Below are 22,505 nucleotides of genomic sequence, written 5' to 3' on the forward strand. Positions count from 1 at the left end.
CATAAAATTTTGTATGACTTATTTTAGAAGTATAATAGCTTGATCAAGTTTGAAAAAAATCTGAAGTAGGTATTGTTTTTTCACACAGAATAATAAACATAGAACTTTTGTATATACATAAATTTTGTAGAGGTATACATTACATTATAAAATGTAATGTATACATTAACATTAACGCAATTTTGATACAAAAGACAAACAGTATTTACACTAAAAATGTTTCATTTTTTTTGTTCTTTATATATGACTTTAATAGATGTAAAAAAAAAAATAATGGAATATAAGCACCAAAGTTTCTGTTTATAGAATGTTATGTTTCTTGTGAGCCATAATCTACTGATAGATTTTGGAACCCAATAACAGCTTTTTGAAAATGGTTTCTCAAATCCTTCCTATACAGCCATCTCCATCTTTATCTTACCATATGGCTTATAGTCAATAATTTCAAAATCATCAACATGGAAGTCATCGATGTTACTGACACTTCGCTTAATTTTTAGCTTTGGCAGAGCACGTGGGGTCCTTTTCAGCTATTTAAAAGATATAAGAATAAAAACAAAAAAAAAAAGGAAAAAATCAGCATTTGACATATTCTAAACATAGATATCAGAATAACATAGGGATCACAGTACATACTACACCTACTATAGCTGGAGTCACCTTCACACTTCAAAGTAACTGAAACTGGTTTTATCTCTATTTTCTACAACTGACAAGAACATAGTGATCACACACACTGTGTTTAAAAAAAATCTTTTCTCAGTTGGATGCCCTTTCTACAGTTAACTACTGTACAGTGAAGAAGGAATCAATCATAGATTTTACAAATCAAGCCAACTGGATTAAACACAGCAGTACCTTCATTTCACAACTACTAGGTCTCATAATAATAATGTTTGTAATTTAGGCACAAAGTCAGCGCTTTTGTGGGGAAGGGATAAGTTCATACTACTGACCTTAATACTTGACTGGTACTTATTTTATCAACCTTGAAAGGACAAAAGGCAAAGTTGACTTTGGTGGGATTTGATCTCAGAACATAAAACAGTTGCAAGAAATATCACAAAGCATTTTCTCCAACACTGCCAATCCACCGCCCTCATAATAACAACAGTTTCTGATCTGGGCACTAGGCTAGCAATTTTGATGGGAAGGGGTCATTACCATGAACCCCGGTATTTGACTGGCACTTTATTTTACTGGCCCTGAAATTATGAAAGGCAAAGTTGAACTAACTCAGAATGTAAAGAATCAGAATAATAATTATTTCTAACTTAGGTGTAAATTCAGTGTCTTTGAGGGTTGGGCTAAGCCACTAAATTAGACATAGGATCACAATTTTTGGAGAAGAAGTATCGTAAATTATACAGGTACTCACAACTTACTGTGCTCATTTTATCAACTTCAGAAAGCATTTCAGTATAAATAATCTTTGCAGAATTTGAACTCAAAACCAAAAGTGACCAAACAAGAGTGCTCTACCAGTTCTGCCTTTCTCACAATAATTTCTAAGAGAGGGACACAGTCACAGGCTGCTGAATGTGAACAATGCATGGGAGAAGGAAGTCATCCTACTGTGAACTCAACAGAAGGGCCAACTATTCAAGTTGAGAGAAGCATGATAAAGTAGTTAGATATATGAAGGCAGAGAAAGCCCCTGACCCATTAAGAATCACTGCCAAGATCATCATCATTTAGTGTCCATTCTCCATGCTGGTAGGGGTTATACAATTTGATTGAAAACTGGTAAGCTGCACCAGGTTCCAACCTGATTTGCCATGGTTTCTACAGCTGGATGCCTTTCCTAATGCCAACCACTCCAAGAGTGCAGTGGATGCTTTTTACGTGCCACCAGCATGAGTACCAGTTACATAACACCAGTATTGGCACGACTATGACCTCACTTGGCTTGACAAGTCTTCTCAAGCATGGTATATTGTCATAGGTCTCAGTCATTCGTCACTGCCTCTGTGAGGTCCAACGTTTGAAGGGTGCTTTTTACATGCCACCAGCACGGGTGCCAACTATCATTTCATTTGGCTTGATAGGTCTTTTCAAGTACAGCATATTGCCAAAAGTCTCTGTCACTTATCACTGCCTCTGTGAGACAGAAGAAATTACAGAGGTATCGAATTGCTGGACCAAGTCATGAAAGTTACAGAAAGGGTCATAGCTTAACTAGTTAGGAACAGAATTAAACTGAGATGCAGTTTGGTTTTGTACCAGAGAGAAACACTACTAACGTTTATATTCCTAGTAAAGCAACCAGAACTGCAGGAGAAGCACTAAGTGAAAAACCTCTGTACATGGTTTTTGTTGAGAGGGAGAAAGCCTTTGACAGAGTCCTTCACTCATTCATCTGGTGGTCAATGTGGAAGCTAGGGATAGATAAGTGGCTGGTGAGAGCTATCCAAGCCATGTACAGGGATACTGTCTGTAAGGTGAAAGTTGACCATGAATATAGCAATGTAGGAATTCGAGTAGTTCTCAGTCCCCTCTTGTTTATCATAGTTCTCCTCGGCATAACAGAGGAATTTCAAACAAGCTGCCCTAGGGAACTCCTCTATGCAAATGACTTTGTTCTTATAGCTGAATCTCTACTGGAATTAGAGAAGAAATTTCAAGCTTGGAGGAAAGCAAAGACTAAAGTACTAGTAATCAGGAAAGCAAATTACAAACAAATTTAAGGAAATGGCCCTGCTCGATATGTAGATATATACATAGAAATTCCATAAGGTGTACACAGCATAAGTTATGGACACATAAGAGGTGCAGTAGAATCATAGGAACATTAACAGATAAAGTAGTCTTTGTGTGAGACAGATGTGCAGGCACAATAAACACTAATAATGTGGAGGAAATAGACTTCCTCAAATGTCCAGGAGGATCCTTAGAGGTAGTAGTTTCTTTTACCCAAGTGACGAAATTAGCAGTGGAGAAAGTTGCCAGAACAGGCAAAGTAGAGAGAGATATTACCTTTTTTTGGCAACAAAGGGTCTTTCACATTGAAAGGCAGATTTTATGCCTGTATATAGACAGCTATGCTACATGGCAGTGACTGCAAATGACATACAAAAGCTTCAAAGAAATGACACCAGTATGCTCTGCTGGATGTGCATTGTGTATGAGCATGTATGACAAGGAGAAAAATTGGGTACAAGAGGCATCAGATGCAGTGTGCAAGAGAGAAGACTGTGTTGGTATGGTCATGTGATGATTGTAACTGCATAAAGAAGTACTAGTCTCTAATTGTGGAGGGAACCTGTGGAAGAGATAGAACCAGGAAGACATGGGACAGAGTAGGAAATGACCTTCAGATGTTGAGCTTCACAGATGAGATGTCAAAGGATCGAGATAACTGGCTGGGTGAGTGGGTAGAGGGGATAGAAAAAATTTTATAATGTAAGGGGAGATGGTTAGATGGAGTAGAGATAACTGTAGTAATTGAAAGTGAGATATGAGTGGCTCAGGGGGAGGGGTGTTATGTTATGTTAGATATCTGAGGGCATTGAGAGTGATAGATGATTATCTATATATATAAAACACAGGATGTGTGCCTATCTATGAGTTTGTCATGTCGTTATAACTTGAGATCCACCCAACCAGTTTTAATGAAATTTTACACATGCATTACAAAGGGTCCATAGAGTGTTATGGGCCAAAAAGGTTTTTAACTACTTGCCTAATATGGGGCCCAGGGGCAAATAAACCGCATTTTTTAAGCATTTTCACAGCATTAAAGCTCGTAACTTGAAGAGTATCCAGTCGCTTTCCTCCAAATTTGCAACAAACATTAATCAGGCTCCTCAAATTGCTGTTGACTAAAAAAGATTTCCGATGCCGACTATAGGCCCCAGAAAAATGCAGATTAATCAGATTTGAGTAAACTGCACTGGGTTTTATCTTTGTTTTAGGCCATTTTCCGATGATGAAATATTGACACTACTTATGCATTATAAGTAGCGTGTAAAAACCTTTTTGTCCAGTTTGGCAGACGAAATGAGAAGAACATTAAAATTTTTGTCGGTGCCCTGTTGATGCTTCGTGTTATCATCCTGCGCACCACCAGGCCATGTGCATGTGTGCACAGCAGGCTAAAGGCACAACAACTCCATTCATCCATTCTCCAGAAGTAACCTGTTGATGTTTCACATTTCCAATCCTGCACAACACAGCATGGCTTGGCAGCATGTCTGCTTTCTATATCATCCATGTCTGAACTATATAGTGCAAAAAGACAAACTGCTGTTGTGAGTCATGGCCATTTCAGTTTGACTGCGTGACCACTTCCGGAAGCTACACTCACCACCTGCAATTAGCCCTCCACACCCGTGTTCCCTCCCCCGTTTAGTTGCACGAGTAAATACAGGGTGTCCCAGAATTAATGATGATTTGAGTGAAATCAGATGCATTTTTTTTAAAACTCACTTTTATTTATGTTTATCATGTTTAATGTGTTAAAAGTGTATAAATTTTGAATTATGTCTATAATTTTATTTTCATTCATATTGGACCCCTCTTATTTGACCAAGACAGCTTTTTTTCAATTTGGCAGCAATCATTTTCCTTACCTCCACCCCCATGATGAAGCAATCGTTTAGCTGATCTTAAAGAACACATTCTGTTAGCAGTGCAGGAGCTAACCCCCGAAAAGCTTCAAAATGTGTTTCACAATGCTAAGGAGAAATATGAAGTATGTAGAGATACTGACATGTTGAAAATTCTCAATAAAAGTTTGATATAAGACTTATAAGGCTATTTGTTTTGGTAATAAACATAGAATTCTGTCAGTTTTTTTAAAAAATTTGCTCAATTTCATTGAAACAGACCGTTAATTTTGAAACACCCTATATGGTGTAGCGTTGTTAGTTGTTGCGTTGCTCAAGTAAATATTAATATCAAAGGTCTTCTCGTTGTAAACATCCCATCTTCTTGTTAAGCATGTTGTATCAAGGAGTATATTATGCAAAATGTATCTCTTCATAGGCATGGCTGTGTGGTTGAGAAGCTTGCTTTCCAACCATGTCACCTTGGGTTCAGTCCCACTGCGCAGCACATTGGGCAATTCTCTCTCAATACAGCTCCATGCCAACCAAGGCCTTGTGTATAATTGCCATTACTATTTTGATATATAAAATAACATACAACTCACTTACTATTGTCATATAATAAACAAACAGAAGTTTGTGTATGAAATTGATCTTTTTTCTACTTCAATTATTACATGTTTTTTTCTTATAAAATACACACATACAGGAGAAGTAAATCTATATATATATAATAACACTTTGAATGTGTCTCCTGAGAAACAGTAAAATTACCCAATCAATGATGGGGATCACTGCTAGTATATATATATATATATATATATATATATATATATATATATATATATATATATATATCAGATCCCATCTCCAAAAAGTTGTAACAAAAATATCCAGCACTAACATTTAAAAACTAAAACTCAATAATTCAACCTGAAGAATATTTCAGTCAAAGAATGCCAAAATAAATAAATAAATAAATAATTAAATATTCCACCTGTTCTTTTAATGGTTCAACATGGTTCACATAAACATGTGCATCTCCTAACGTATGGATGAAATCTCCAGGCTATAAAAAAGAAACAAGAACATCATTTTCAGCATGATAATTATCATCATCAGAGTGTAAACATCGAGAGAGAATAGGTGGGCATCAGATGTGGTATGCAAGAGAGACGACTGCGCTGGTATGGTCATGTGATGAGTATGGATGAGGACAGCTGTGTAAAGAAGGGCCAATCTCTAACGGTAGAGGGAACCTGTAGTAGTGGTAGACCCAAAAAGACATGGGACAAGGTGGTGAACCATGATCTTCAAATGTTGGGCCTCACAGAAGCAATGACAAGTGACCAAGACCTTTGGCAATATGCCATGCTTGAGAAGACCTATCAAGCCAAGAGAAATCAGTTGTGACCAATGCTGGTATCAAGTAACTGGCACCCATGCCAGTGGCACGTAAAAAATACCTTTCAAATATTTGGCCTCAGAGATGCCATGTGGCTGATGCTGGTAACCTCACAGAGACAATGACAAATGACTGAGACATATTTGGCAATATCGCTGTTGTAGCAGATACTGGTGTCACACAACTGACACCCATGCCAGTGGCATGTAAAATGCACTCGTTACATTCTCAGATTGGTTGGCGTTAGGAAGGGCATCCAGCCATAGAAATCATACCAAATCAGACTGGAGTTTGGTGCAGCCCCTCAGCTTACCAGCCCTGGTCAAACCATCCAACCCATGCCAGCATGGACAACAGATGTTAAATGTTGATAATGATCAGTTGACACATGGTAAATGATGATGATGTACTTTTTAATTTTGGTATTTTGTTGTTCCTTTGCATACACACACACCAATTAGCAAACTCCATACGACTCTCTATTCTGGTTCATCTGCCACTCCCGATCAACACCCAGGCTCAATTGCCATCCTCAGTGTCTCACTGCTCACAATCTACATGTAACTTTAATCAACCCTTCAATCCCTCTAAGAGGTGTTTGACAGAAACCAATGTTTTGTACATCCACATAATTATGTTTGACTGCATACATTATCATCATTTACCATCTGTGTCCCACATTGACATGGGTTGGATAGCTTGACAGGAGACAGAGAGCTAGAGGCCTGCTTTGGTATGATTTCAACAGCTAGATGCCAGCCCTGCACAACATAAAGGTGAAAATACAGAATCCAACTCTATCTGATGGAGGCCATCATATTCTTTAATTGGTTTCAATCATTTGGTGTTTTTCAATTATCAGATGAAATTGAAAAAGAGATGCATACTGAACTTACTACTAATCGTGTATATCAGTGTGATATTACTGACTGCATCTAGATACACTACTGCAGGTCAGCCTCCCAAGGAGACATGTGCTGAGAAGTACACATGCTGTCAAAGTAGCTAATTAATGATGGGGCAACAACTCTTCTCTGAAAACTGAGTACTGGAGCAATGACTAAGTTGCAAAGAAACTCAATGGATGGCATTTATCTGATATGATGACAGTAACATTAAAACAACAGTTAATGACAATTCTGCAACCAGAAACTGCTGGAACAAAAAGAGACAGTCATTTTTAAGGCCTAAAAAGTTTCTTCACATCATTAATAACCTGTTGGCAAATAATAAAGCAGTTAAACTAAAAAAAGTCAACCTCAATAGACAGTGCTTAAAGAAATTTCAACAGATTAGTAAGATATAAATAAATACTGTAGAAGGGTACACACACACATCAATTAAACAATATTATTTCTCACCTTCAAACCTGTAATGTGAGCAATCATATAAACCAGTAGTGAGTAGCTGGCAACATTGAAAGGAACTCCAAGACCCTGGCAAAGGAAATAAAGAATACAGTAAATAACTTAATTATAGATTCTTCACATGGAAACCCATGATGGATTCATGAATAAAATATAACCCAACAGACATTTTCTTGTGTTTGTAAATTTGGTTAATGAAGATTTACACAACTCACACACAACATAATCACCATCATCCCACAGTATATACACTCAATAGTCATCACTTGACACATACTCCATACAATCATTGCCAAACACATAATGCCAATCAAACAGCACATACCCTATACCATCTTGAATAAGCTAGCCATCACCCATGAATAAGTATGACTTGGTAACGTATCGTATTTTCACTAATTGTTTTAGGTATCTATGTAGTTGTGAGCAGATACAGACACCCCTGTCTCTCGTTCTTTGACCAAGTGGCATATAGAGAGTGTGACAGCTGAAGGGAGAAAGAGGGCTGCACCAGCACTTGTCTGATATTCATTTTCAGCTGAGTAAACAAGAGCAATGTGAAGTACATTGATGAAGAACACAATGCATCTCTAATCATGAACCAACACCCTAATAACTAGGCCATATGCCTTCATTTTACACAATCACCATCCAATATAATAACACAACATATACTTTTACATTAATACGCTAAAACATCAACACATATTCCATACAACTGCCATCTAATAAAATCCATACTGTATGAACTGTATATAAACACCACAAATACTAAGATATACACTACATCAATATCTCTCAATATTATAACATACCAATTACACTTAACTAAATAACACTATTGACATTGCTCTAAACAAAGTAAACAGACAAAACATTAAAATAACACCAGAAAGAACACACACAATTTTACATCCCCAAAATAATGCAACCCACACCTCAGGAATACAGAGGTGTAGTAGAAAAAAATATGAATCACAGTTGGCGAGTATGTAAGTATGTTAGAAACAACAGTCTGAAATGTTAGCTACTTATATTACTGTTATACTGTGTCCCAAGCAAAGAGGTATGTTTCTCAAAACACAGACCATTAGAAAGCTACAGCTCATCAAAGGAGGTTGAAGTTTTACAGTAACTGACCTTCTCCTTATGCTGATGATATAAATACTAAGAGAAAAATTTTGATGGCCCCTCCATTGATTCCAACAATCATCATCTACTTGTTTAATCCATTGACCTACACATTTGATCAATTAAAATAAACGACTGGATATTCCACAGATACATGTACCTTCAACATACCATTGTGTACAACAAGGCTGAACCATTGATTTACAGGTTCAATACATCTGATGGGTTTCCACACAGTTTTATTCCCATTACTTGCACTAGCCCAAGGTTATAGTAATAGACACCTGCCCAAGATGACATGCAGTGGGATAGAACCAGGAAACTCAGGATACTGAAACAAATTTTTAACCACATCTGCAATCAAAATAGGCATTCTAGTTACATCCACTGACAGTGGGTGCTACTTTGTCATGTTATCTACAAATTAAAGGGCGATTACTTGAGGTTACTTTTTAGTTTACTTTGTGTTAGTGCTACTTTGGCGTGTGATCTGTGAGCAAATTTGCTTTGGTGTGTAACCTACATGCTTGTTTTTAATTATTATATTGTTTATTCTTGATTTCTTATTATTACTTACTAAAACATAAATGAAACATGGTTTTATTATTATCAAAATAATTTTATCAATGGATTGAGCAAACATCTTCTAGAAATGCAAGAAAAAAGTCTTCCACACTCTTCCTCATCTGTAGCCAACAGAAATAATCAAGGTAAGATTGGAAGGTTCTTTGGTTCACTCCACTCATTTTTTGGCAAAATACGAATTTTCAAATCTAACCAGGTTCTTTAAATTGTTTGAGTATTGGTTCCAGTGTTTGGATCAACATGTCTTTGGTGGTTAACAGTAGAATGGCGGAAATTTAGACGATTCAGATAGGAGTATGCTGGCCATTCTATGGAATGAATAACTGAAGTTTCTGCAACTTCTTTTTGAATTATGGGTTCAAGTGTTTTATGATTTCTTTTTTCTCTATAAAAATAACAGAAATCTGCACCTTTCTTCAATCCAAAGATCCAAGGTCCATCAAAGCATCTTCCATGGTTTCTGTTGTTTTCTATTTCAGCTTCGCTATTAGTTGAATCAGGAACATGGTCTCCTTACAGAATTCTGTCTGTTGTATTTTCGGCGTCCGGCAAACTGAGCTTCATCAATTTGCACAAGCTCATCTTCAGTTCCTACCATTTTTCCACGATTGTTAATGGAAACAATTTGTGAACAAATTTCACAACACATGTTGAACTAATCACATATTGATTTGGTACCTCTACCAGTTAACTGATGCACCTTATCATTAGAGACATTTTGAATAAAATAAAAAATTAATTTTAAAATTTGAAAGAGAAAGATTACAATGGATTTTGTTATTTAAATCAGTATAATATCAAAAGACATTTCTGGTGCAGATAGACCAATAAGTTTGGCAGCCACAAGTTTTGCAACAGAAAGTTGGCAAAATTTCACTATTTTCCCCTTTTTTTCGAGCTTCTTTCATTTTTCCACCACAATGATGACATGGTGCAACATTTTCATTATCTAAAAGGTCATTTCTTCAGAAAAATTCAACTGCTTTTGTCTTGTTGCTGATCACATTGTAAAAATCTTTAGATAATAAGAAACCAAGAATACACACTATGATAATTGAAATAAGCACATAGATCACACACCAAAGTAAATTTGCTCACACAGATCACATACCAAAGTAGTACTAACACAAAGTAAACTAAAAAGTAACCTAAAGTAAATACCATTTAATTAGTAGATCACATGCTAAAGTAGCACCCAACAGTGAATAAACTGGCGGTTAGGATCTTTTCTTATAGAGCACAGGAAAGAAATATGATCAACAAGTTCATCCCATAACCATATGGTCTCAGGTTCAATCCCACTGTACGACAGCTTAGTCAAAGGTCTTTTTTTCATAACCTTGGGTTGACCAATACCAAGCTAGTAAAATCTGGTAGATGAAAACTGAAGAATCTGTCATGTGAATACACACACATAAGTACGTGTGTGTGTGTGTGTGTGTATAAAGTAAGAAAGATGGAGATAAGATTAATAAAGTTTATTAATGCATCAACATGACCAGACCTACAACTGTTTCAATTCATCACTTGCAGTATAAAATCAACCAAATTTAATTTAATTGAACTCAATCAATTTGGTTAATTACTACAAGTGAGAAAATCTTCAGGGAAGGACATACAAAGAAATTTATCATATTTAAAACATAATGAAAACATTAAACATTTTGCTGAACCGCTATGTTACGGGGACGTAAACACACCAACATCGGTTGTCAAGCGACGGTTGGAGGAACAAACACAGACACATAAACATATATATATATATATATATATATATATATATATATATATACACACGACGGGCTTCTTTCAGTTTCCATCTACCAAATCCACTCACAAGGCTTTGGTTTGCCTTAGGCTATAAAAGACACTTGCCCAAGGTGCCACGCAGTGGGACTGAACCCAGAACCATGTGGTTGGTAAGCAAGCTACTTTCATTATTTCATTACAGTCATAATCTCTTTTTTTTAAACAAACATCACAGTAGTCCAATAGAGGGAGAAGCAGTTTATCAAGTTTTACCTTTCCCTCAAAGCAACATAAAGATTTCAATTCAGTAGCCCTTCCGTGAGCTTTTCAAACAATGAATGAAATAAACATGAAATGAAAAAATTGTATAAATAAAAGGGCATTACTACAGATGTATATGCCCCCAACTTTGTTGCCTCATGACATCCAGAAAAATGGATACGTTTTAGCAAAATTTTCTATAAATACTACTTAGATGTTGTGACTTCAGAATATATAGGGATTTATGAGAAAGAATTTTTCTAGGGTGGTGAAGAGAGGAATTTTGGAAAATTCACATGATCTGATTTTTTCCCTCATAACTTTCAGGAAAGTGTATATCTTTTAATGAAAATTTATACAAATCCCTTTCAAACAGCATAGATTACAATTATAAAGAAATTTGTGGGGAAAAGTTTTTCAGGGATTTTCCTCATTTTTTTTTAAAACCAGCCTTCGAAATGGTGGATTGGGGTGGGGGCTTGCAAACACATTTTTTTACACCCGCTTCCTCATCATCCTACTCTGGACCTATTTTGGCCAATTTTTTTGCACTTCAAAACCATGGGAAGAGCATTTTCAGTAAAAGAATTTTTTTAAATTGTTGATATTTTTAATGGGAAAAGTGAGTCATTTAAGGGCAACTTGGTTGTTGTTTCTAGCATATCCAAAGACAACCCTCCTCATTTCTTTATCACTCTCACATGTATGAATTTTTTGCAACCCCACTCCCTGCCCCTGATTGTTTCTGTTTAGAAATTAAAATATTGGAGAACCTGAGAAGGTCATTGCTGGCATTTATCCACTGTTATTTTAAGAAATTATGGAGATGTACTTGCATAGCAAGTGACTTGATCTGAGATCATGTGCTGAAACAAAAACAATTGCAGTGTAGATGTTTGTAAGCCATTCAAGAACACACAGAAAGCATTAGTTTCACAGCACTACTTAAATACAGAGGTCCCGATGCATCTCTGTAATGATATGAAGGAGAGGGCTGGGTTTTAGGGTCAAGGTTAGGGCTAGTTTTAGGATTAGTTAGGGTTAAGGTTAAGGTGTCATTACACGTCCACACAGCATACATTTAAAATGTCTTGTACACAACACCTGTATTTAAGTAGTACCGTTAAGGGACCTCTGTATTTAAGTAGTACCAGTTTCACTTCATTAAAATTTCATTTGTATCAAAATATTTTCTTCACTTTCAAACCACGACCTGTTCACTGACAAAACTTCGCTGCTGCTACTACTGCTACTGTTATAACGGTCACTACTACTGCTGCTGCTTGTGCTACTTCCACCCCTACCACTACAACCAATTAACTACTGCTACTGACACGGACAGAGGTCACTGCCATTTACCATTACCAACAGGGACACTACTACAACCAACAAAAAATGCCCCCACGTGGGCTATTGACACCAGTAAGGAACAATTATGAACTCTTCATTTAATTTCATTTTATTAAAATGTATTTTTGATAAGGTTCGTTTTTACAAGAACCGAAACATGTTAAATTAAAATTCATTTTTTTTATATATTGGCATTTTCAAACTTCTTTTTTATAAATATATATATATATATATATATATATATATATATATATATATATATATATATATATATATATATATATATATTGAGAAAAAGGAGGCAGTCAGAATTTTGGATAATTCTTTATTAATACTTTTGTTCACTTTTTGAACTCATGAAAACAAAATGAAAATGGTAAAAACAGAACATTTTGTTGTTCATTTATATGAATCAGATGCTTTTTTGCTTTGTTTACAAGAGGAGAATATTGTTCTCTTTTTTTTGGAAAAAGGAGGAGAGAAAAAGAAAAGCAAAGGAGGGGAACAGACAGAGAGAGAGAGAGAGAGAGAGAGAAAGGTTTCAGGACAATCAAGAAAGAGGAGAAAAAATAAGGGATGGGGAAAGGATGGATAGAGAGAAAGATATATAAAAGTTTCTTTTGAATTTGATGTGGTCAATTCATTGAAATTTCATTACAAAGCATTCTTTCTCCTTTTCATTGTATACCTATCAATGTATTTGTAAATAAACACATTTTCTCATAAGGGCTGGTGATTTTCAAAGATGTCAATTTTAGGAAGTAGGATGGAAAAAATAAGAAAAGGGGGAAGGTATGGTCATCACAGAAAAATATAAAAAGTTTTCGAAGTCCTATGAAAATGTATATTCCTTTACACTTATATGACTGCTTCATCTTTTGGGACAAATCAAATGAGGACCTACAAATATTTAATAATATACTCAACACACTTTACCCATTCATCAAATTCATGACAGAATCCAGTTGCAATGAATTACCATTCCTGGATATCCACTTAAAAATACACAACTCCACAGTCACAACAGACATATTTTACAGAAAAACAGACATGCACCAATATTTGAATTTCTACTCTTGCCATCCCTCACTCATCAAAAGGAATATCCCATATAGCATGGCAAGCCATATCTGTATTATAGTGATTGATCTCAAAATACATTAAATCCGACTCAACAAGCTCAAAGACTTCCTAACAAAGCAGAAATACCTCTTGGGATTAATAAAGGAGGGAATTAAGAAGGCGATGAAGCTCAGCATCACACATCTAAGGAGAAAACTAATGAACACACGATTCCACTTATTAATACACACAATCCAGAGGTAGCCAACATCTTTCACACCATAAAATCAAACCTACCTATACTTCTACAAAGCCCCAAAATGGAAAATCTGATTAATAAAAACCCTTATGAAACAGTAGACACCAACCCAACAATCTCAAATAACACCTCACAAGAGCAAACTTAACATCAGAAAATGAATTAGAGTTCTCCGTAAAAGAAAGTGAAGATCACAGATATGGAACATGCAACAACTTGAAATACTTAGAAGTGGTTCTCACATTATATTCAAGAGTGGATTCTTGTTCAAAGTAAATGCAGGTATGAACTGCATGACAGAATCTCACATACTGTATTACTTGCCCCAACTGCAAGGAAAATTACACTGGCAAAACAAACAATACCCTCTGCTAACATGCAGATAACACATCCAACAAGATGAATTGCACAAGATTCCACTGAGCAAGCATCTAGAAAAATGCAGTGAAGGAAAGTTCAAATTTGTCCTTTTTACAAACGTCCAAGAGATGACCCAAAATTCCAAAAAGCAATGGAGCTACACTTCATCAAAAAATTCTGTCCAAAATTAAATGTTTGAAAGAGAAACAGAGGGACTATGTTTTTATTATTATTATTTTCTAATAGTAATGATGATGGATGAAGATAAAACATTTATATTACACTACTAGCAGAGAAACCTGGCCTTCCTCAGGATTAAAATGGCATAGTTTTTTTATTGTTTTACTTGTTTCAGTCATGTGACTGTGGCCATGGTTGGAGCACCACCGTTAGTCGAACAAATCGACCACAGGATTTATTCTTTGGGAACTTAGTACTTATTCTATCAGTGTCTTTTGCCAAATTGCTAAATAATGGGAACATAAACACAACAACATTGGTGGCAAGCAGTGGTGGGGGTACAAACACACACACACAAATATACACATATATACGACAGTCTTCTTTCAGTTTCCGTGTATGAAATCCACTTACAAGGCTTTGGTCAGCCATATATATATCCATATATATATATATATATATATTTGGCAGGAATGGCAACAAAAGAAAGAAAGAGACCTCGATATTATGCAAATAGAGTAATGTATCTGTAAAGATATGTGACACTTATTCAGTAGCCATGATAAAACTCCAAGTTTCCGATGCCCGGGCGGGGTTCCGCTCCAACATCTCTTCAGTTATCCAGCCACCGGAGATTCTATTTGAAAAATAACTGTTATGGAAATAAACAAACATAAACATAAAAAAAGGGAAATTACTGTGTGGTGTCAAAACCTGTCTAAATTTGCGTATATCATACACGCACGCACATATCTCAAATGTGCGTACATTTATATCTACATGCGCACGTATCCTCTCACATATAATGTTCCTTGTGCGTGTCTATAAGCGCACGGAAAAAAGGTTTGGAGGGGGAGAAAAAAACAGAAAACCTATACGTGGGAAAATACAAAAAACCATTAACCCTATACCTATGTAAAAACCTAAACATAATTAAAAATATATTATAATATCGAAATATAAAAATAAAAAATAAAAATATGAGATTCAGGTAAAAAGTGAAAGAGGTGAAAAAACTTAATATGGAAGCCTATCAGTGCCGCCCATCAGCACAAAACATTAAAAAATATATATAGCCTGGGCAAAGTTTAGAGAGCTCTTACCCCTGCTGGCGACAAAGGGACTCTCACTCAGAGTAAAAGGCAGACTGTATGACGCATGCGTACAAACAACCATGCTACATGGCAGTGAAACATGGGCTGTAACTGCTGAGGACATACGTAAGCTCGCACGGAATGAAGCCAGTATGCTCCGTTGGATGTGTAATGTCAATGTGAATACCTGTCAGAGTGTAAGTATCTTGAGAGAAAAGCTGAACATTAGAAGCATCAGTTGTGGCGTGCAAGAGAGACGATTGCGCTGGTATGGACATGTGGTGAGAATGGATGAGGATAGCTGCGTGAAAAAGTGCCACACCCTAACAGTTGAGGGAACCCGTGGAAGAGGTAGGCCCAGGAAGACCTGGGCTGAGGTGGTGAGGCAAGACCTTCGTACATTGGGCCTCACCGAGGCGATGACTACTGACCGAGACCTTTGGAAATGTGCTGTGCATGAGAAGACCCGGCAAGCCAAGTAAGATCGTTGCCAGTGCCCCTGGACTGGTTCTTGTGCGGGTGGCACATGAGATGCACCATTTTGAGCGTGGCCGTTGCCAGTACCGCCTGACTGGCTCCCGTAGGATTTTCGAGCGAGATCGTTGCCAGTGCCCCTGGACTGGCTTGTGCGGGTGGCACATAAAAGACACCATTTCGAGCTTGGCCGTTTTCGTGCGGGTGACACGTAAAAGCACCCACTCTGAGTGGTTGGCGTTAGGAAGGGCATCCAGCTGTAGAAACTCTGCCAAATCAGACTGGACCCTGGTGTTGCCATCCGGTTTCACCAGTCCTCAGTCAAATCGTCCAACCCATGCTAGCATGGAAAGCGGATGTTAAACGATGATGATGATGATGATGATGATGATGATGATAAAAAATATGTATATAAAATATAAGAAATAATTATAGAGACACAAAAAAAATATATGTAATAGGAAGCAAGTCCAATCTGTAGCCTCAGAGGGACCAAAAATGTAGCAAATATTTGGTCACATGTGGACATGATCCGAAGAGTTCAGTCTTTGAATTTAGACATGTGGTAGGGTCAAGGCTGCCTTTCCAGATAAGCCATCTTTCCATATCACACAGACCGCACCTTCCGCTGCCGCTGGTGTAGGGTTTACACTTAGCTAAGATCTTCCAATGGATGTTGTAACCGTCACCCTTATCTCTTAAAGATCATATATGACTGGATAATTTTGTCGTTTTTCTTTTATCCCAGAACTTGTGCCCGCTAAATGGAGCTTGCATGTCCGAAACAATCATTTATGAAGCCACCGTAGATTCCGTATCCACTAAGAACGCAGTTTCCATGAAGAAATACGTGGGCCTCACAGAGGGTAATTTCAAGGCCAGATAAAATAATCACACTTTGAGTTTTAGGCAGTATCGGAAACTCGGAGTTTTATCATGGCTACTGAATAACTGAATAAGTGTCACATATCTTTACAGATATATATTACTCTTTTATTCTGTTACTTGTTTCCATCATTTCAGAATAGCCATGCTGGAGTACCACCTTTTACTTGAAGAAATCAACCTCCGGACTTACTTTTTGTAAGCCTGGTACTTATTCTGTCGAATTCTTCTGCTGAACCACTATGTTATGGGGATGTAAACACACCAACATCGGTTTCTAAGTGATGGTGGGGGCGAAAAACACAGACATAAGTACATATATATATATATAACTATAGTATAGCTGAGTTTGTGAGTGTGTGTGTTGCATCTATAGAAATCCATATTTTCCACTTTTACGTAAAATTTTTTTACATCAATGGAATTTTCTCGATGTGAACTTTCCAGTGCAGTAATTAGATTTTTTAATTTCCGTTTACTTTGTGTGATTTAAGGGAGATTTGGCTGTTGTTTCTAGCAACTTATATATTTCTTCCCTTCTACCTGGAACAGAGTTCTTACACACGCGCTCAAAATATAATATAGAGATGAGAGTAAAAGAGGGAGAGAGAGTGAGAGAGAGAAAGTGATACATACAAAGTCATAGATTAAACTTTCCTCTCAGTATTCTTTACCTATTTTTCATAACATTCATACGTAAAAACAGACACAATCACACAAACGTGATCTGTGAAAACAACATACACATTGCTCACGTTCTCTATTCCTTTCTCCCCCTCTTCCTCTCTCACTCTCTCAAACGCATACACGTGCAAGTAAACACAATCATTCACAAAAATATAACTCATGTTCATCAATGTGGCATAACTACAGAGTTGTACCTCCCGACTTTGGAAGGTCATAACTTTTAGAAAAATGAATATTTTTGTTATGAAATTTTCTATGCATATATTATTTATTATGTAGATTCCGAATATACAAAAATTTTTGGTAAAAGTGTTTTGGGAGGGGGGTGGGGGACAATTTTCGGAAATTCCACTTAAAATCCAGGAAAATGAATATTTTTTCGTTAAATTTTCTCCAAATATACCTTGATGTATGTACATTTCGAGCATGTAGGAATTTTGAAGGAAACAACTGCAGGTTATTTTTGAGAAGTGTTCCCCACTCGGTGGTGTTTCGGAGCAAGTCGTCCATATTTGTTTCATTTTTCTCTATTATGTGCGTATGTGCATCCGTAGATTTCTAATGAAGTAATAGGCAGTGAAGAGAAGCCTTCATAAGAAAACTTTTAACTACCTTTATTCCTTTCTCTCCCTCTCTCTACCTCTTCCTCACTCGCTCTCTCAAACGCATACACGTGCAAGTACACAATCATTCAGTAAAATATAACTAATGTTCATCAATGTTTTGTAAATATACCACGATTTTCACTAGGGTGTTAGGGTTAGGGTTTTAGGGTCAGGTTAGGGTTTAGGGTTACGGTTACGGTTAGGGTTAAGATTAGTATTACGGTTACAGTTTTAGAGTCAGGGTTAGGGTTAGTGTTAAGGTTAGTGTTAGGATTAGGGTTGGATAATCGTGTGGGTGTTAATCTGAAAAATCTGATAGAATTCTGGCAAAACTGTGTAACAGATCGCCAGCAATTGCATCATCACAAATTGCCGTCCTAGCTCCTGCGAAAAGGGATTACCCTGCTATGTATAATCAGGGTAGCACAAAAAGTTGTTTTGCACAAGCATTTGTATAGCCAATTAGACGGATGAAATTTACACACACTTAATAATGTTATGCAAAACAGCCTTCAGACTTTCCCTATTAATTTCATCGTCTTTTGAATTATGAACATATTTACATCATAAGGGTTTTTTCGTTGTAAGGCTTTCTTTTTTAGTTGATTTTCACCTAGCAAAACTTATCGTAGATGGCGTAATAAATCACACCCAGACATGGTCAGGTTATACTGCTAGTATATATATATATATATATATATACAACAAGAACAATAAGGATACGATCTGGCTAATCATTCCCTATAACATGAACCTCAAATCTAACATAGTCCGCTCACTAATGAACATAATAGATAAACACCTCAATGTAAACAATAAATACGCAGAAATATTTAAGAACAAAATAAGAATAGGCCACAGCCTGACATGTAACTTAGCTACCATAATAGCATCTATTAATAATAAGAAATTAGACGCATTCTATACAGCTAGAAACACCACGAACAACCAAATCAACAACCCTCCAAATAATAGAACTAACTCCAACCCTAATCCAACACCCCTTACTAGGAGGGACGCACACCAAAAAAACAATAGGGCCACACAACAACACACAGACATAGACACCCCTTACAACCTATGTGGCTGTAGAGATAGGAATAAATGTAATTTCTCCAATAGATGCAAGACCGATAATATAGTTTACCAATGTGACGTACAAACAAACAGCCACACTAGATCTTGCATAGATGCGACGAAAAACCAAATACGCCTCAGATATAATGAGCACCTATCCAGTTTTAAAAACAGAAATAAGGCAAATTCAACAGGACTTAGTAGGTATATCTGGGAACTAAACGACAATAAGATAGAATATAAACTAAAGCGGCACATACTAAAAGTAGCTAATTCCTATAACCCAACTAACAGACGCTGTCACCTCTGTTTAACCAAGCGCCTCGAGATCCTAACGGCTAAGAATGACCTATTAAACAGGAGATAGGAATCTAGCCTAATCTGTCTTCACGCTACTAAATACTCATTCTCTAAGTATAATTAAATATATAATACATTACACTTCCTAAGTAAAACTAAATATGCATAAAAGAATTTTCCTTCTAAGTATAATTAATCATAAATAGTTACGAATAAGACCAGAGTTAGCCCCCTTTTCACCTAAATTTAGGGTTGCTTCCCTGTACTAACACCGCCGGTGCTATAGATATACGACGCATCCCTCAATCATAAAATCATGTGGAGATGCATTTGATTAAAATCGGAATAATGAGCTTAAATAGCACCCATCCTACATCCCCTTACAGGAAGACCAACACAACTTCAACTAAAACGTAAGGCTTTCTTTACCTATCGCTATTATTATACCACCATATACATTAATATATCTACTAATCACTTCTCCTACATCTCTCACACCATGAACTCTTAACATACTCCTCAACATTCTGAAGAGATCTGCCAAACCATTGGCCAGATTGAAACGTGCGTAAATGACTATTACATAACCTCCACAATGACTCATTACATAACCTCCACATAATAAAAATATGGCTAACTAGCCCAACAGAATTGCTTCTTCTTGTATTTGTTGCTCCATTCTCCACATAAATATATATATATATATACGAATTAGAAGACCAATTCCCAAATGTGAAGGGTGGTCTATACAGAGACGATTGTCTATTATACTTAGAGAACACCACAAATCAAAAAATACAAAAAGTTAAAAATAGATTAGCTAGGTTTTTTAGTAGAATGGGCTTTGGTATAGTATTTGAAGATGAAACATCTATAGCTAACTTCTTGGACGTCACTTTAGATCTACATACTAAAACATTTTTCCCGTATCACAAACCCTCCACTAACCTAAAATATATCAGTAAATCCAGCAATCATCCAAATTCTGTAACGAGAAATTTGGTCAAAAATATTTCACTTAGACTAACCAATCTATCTACGAATGAATGCATCTTCAATAAGGAGACTAAATTTTATAATTTAGCTTTATTAAAAGCAGGTTACAGAGAAAAGGTTAATTATATAGATTCTACTTATGAAACCGATCTGAGTAGTAATAATAATAATAATATTAATAGCAATAGTAATAATGATACAGTTTTTAATTTAAATAATAACAATAAATACGAAGATAACCTCAATCATAAATTCCTTAACGATAACAGCAAGCTTAACATTTTTTCACGAAATAGGGGAAATAACCGTCAAATAAAACCTTGTCTCAACGATAATAATAAACTAAGACTATTTATAAACAATACTGGAAAACATTCTAAACCAGAACCTAATAAAAATGTCTGGGTAATTCTTCCTTTTAGTAAAAGTGTAAAATCAAACTTGGTATCCCAGTTCCAAAACGCTATAAATAAAAACTTTCCTAAACATTCTCATTACTCCCAAGTCATAAACACACACAGGGTTAGATTCGGTTTCTCTAACATGAAGAACATTTCACAGATAGTATCTGCACACAATATGAGGCTTTTGCATCCACTAGAGAGTTCGAACAGTAATAACATTGAGCCAGACATTATTAACCCTTACCAAAATAACAATAATAATAATAATATAGGGAACAATAATAATAACACGATACATAATAGTAATAGTCACAACAACAAAATCATTATTTCAGAAGTTAATAGCAAAAGAGTTAGTTTTTTAAGTGAAAATGCGAAACTCAGAAACACTATCTACCAATGCCAAGTTAGTACTCCTACAAATACTCACTTTTATGTAGGATCTTCCTCTTCACCATTATCCATTAGAATTTCTAACCATTTTTCATCCTTTAGAGATAGAAGCAAACGTAATACCACGAGCCTTAGCAAACTAATTTGGGATCTTAAAGATAATAACATTAAATTTAAACTAGACTGGCTTATTCTTTCTATTTCTAAGCCATATGAATAGGGTGGAAAATTTTGCCATCTTTGTGTTACCGAGCTCCTCTTTATTTTATTTTCAAAGAATAATCTGGTAAATACTTTCATAGAAAATTCTTACAGATGTAAACATTGGCAAAAACATACATTTTCAGCATTTAAATAACATTCACTGTTTTTATAAAACGCTATCATATAACGCTATCATATAAAACGCTATCATAAAACGCTATCATAATAAGTGAGTTCTTCAAATAGTTCTAATAAAACATATTATTAATTCCCTCAAAGGTTAGAAGATAATAATTATTTACGATTCAAATTATTTATCTAAACTTTCGTAATTTATTAACCTAAATGATCCGTTGGATGTGTAATGTCAATGTGAATACCCGTCAGAGTGTAAGTATCTTGAGAGAAAAGCTGAACATTAGAAGCATCAGTTGTGGTGTGCAAGAGAGACGATTGCGCTGGTATGGACATGTGGTGAGAATGGATGAGGATAGCTGCGTGAAAAAGTGCCACACCTTAACAGTTGAGGGAACCCGTGGAAGAGGTAGGCCCAGGAAGACCTGGGCTGAGGTGGTGAGGCAAGACCTTCGTACATTGGGCCTCACCGAGGCGATGACTACTGACCGAGACCTTTGGAAATGTGCTGTGCGTGAGAAGACCCGGCAAGCCAAGTAAGATCGTTGCCAGTGCCCCTGGACTGGCTCTTGTGCGGGTGACACATGAGATGCACCATTTTGAGCGTGGCCGTTGCCAGTACCGCCTGACTGGCTCCCGTAGGATTTTCGAGCGAGATCATTGCCAGTGCCCCTGGACTGGCTTGTGCGGGTGGCACATAAAAGACACCATTTCGAGCGTGGCCGTTTTCGTGCGGGTGACACGTAAAAGCACCCACTACACTCTCTGAGTGGTTGGCGTTAGGAAGGGCATCCAGCTGTAGAAACTCTGCCAAATTAGATTGGAGCCTGGTGTTGCCATCCGGTTTCACCAGTCCTCAGTCAAATCGTCCAACCCATGCTAGCATGGACAGCGGACGTTAAACGATGATGATGATGATGATGAAATTAGAACATATTTTAAATCTTGATAAGCTCTTGTAACAACCAACACATACAAAATTTATGTACGTATGA

General features: G+C 36.4%; 1 protein-coding gene across 5 annotated transcripts in view; it reads right to left on the minus strand.

The window, feature by feature from the left end:
- Positions 1 to 204: 204 nt before the first annotated feature.
- The window catches only part of LOC106877648 (thymidylate synthase), a 165,528-nt gene continuing 143,227 nt past the window's right edge, over positions 205 to 22,505 (minus strand). For all 5 annotated transcript variants that reach the window (XM_089352348.1, XM_089352350.1, XM_089352352.1 and 2 more), the window contains 3 exons: positions 7,314 to 7,388; positions 5,545 to 5,616; positions 205 to 530 (listed from right to left, as the gene is read on the minus strand). In XM_089352348.1, coding sequence (XP_089208474.1) covers positions 393 to 530; positions 5,545 to 5,616; positions 7,314 to 7,388 — 285 coding nt within the window. In that variant the 3' untranslated portion in view covers positions 205 to 392. The remainder of the gene's footprint in view (positions 531 to 5,544; positions 5,617 to 7,313; positions 7,389 to 22,505) is intronic.

This window comes from Octopus bimaculoides, chromosome 5, assembly GCF_046866305.1.
Source record: "Octopus bimaculoides isolate indiv1 chromosome 5, ASM4686630v1, whole genome shotgun sequence".
Classification (NCBI taxonomy): Eukaryota; Metazoa; Mollusca; class Cephalopoda; order Octopoda; family Octopodidae; genus Octopus; species Octopus bimaculoides.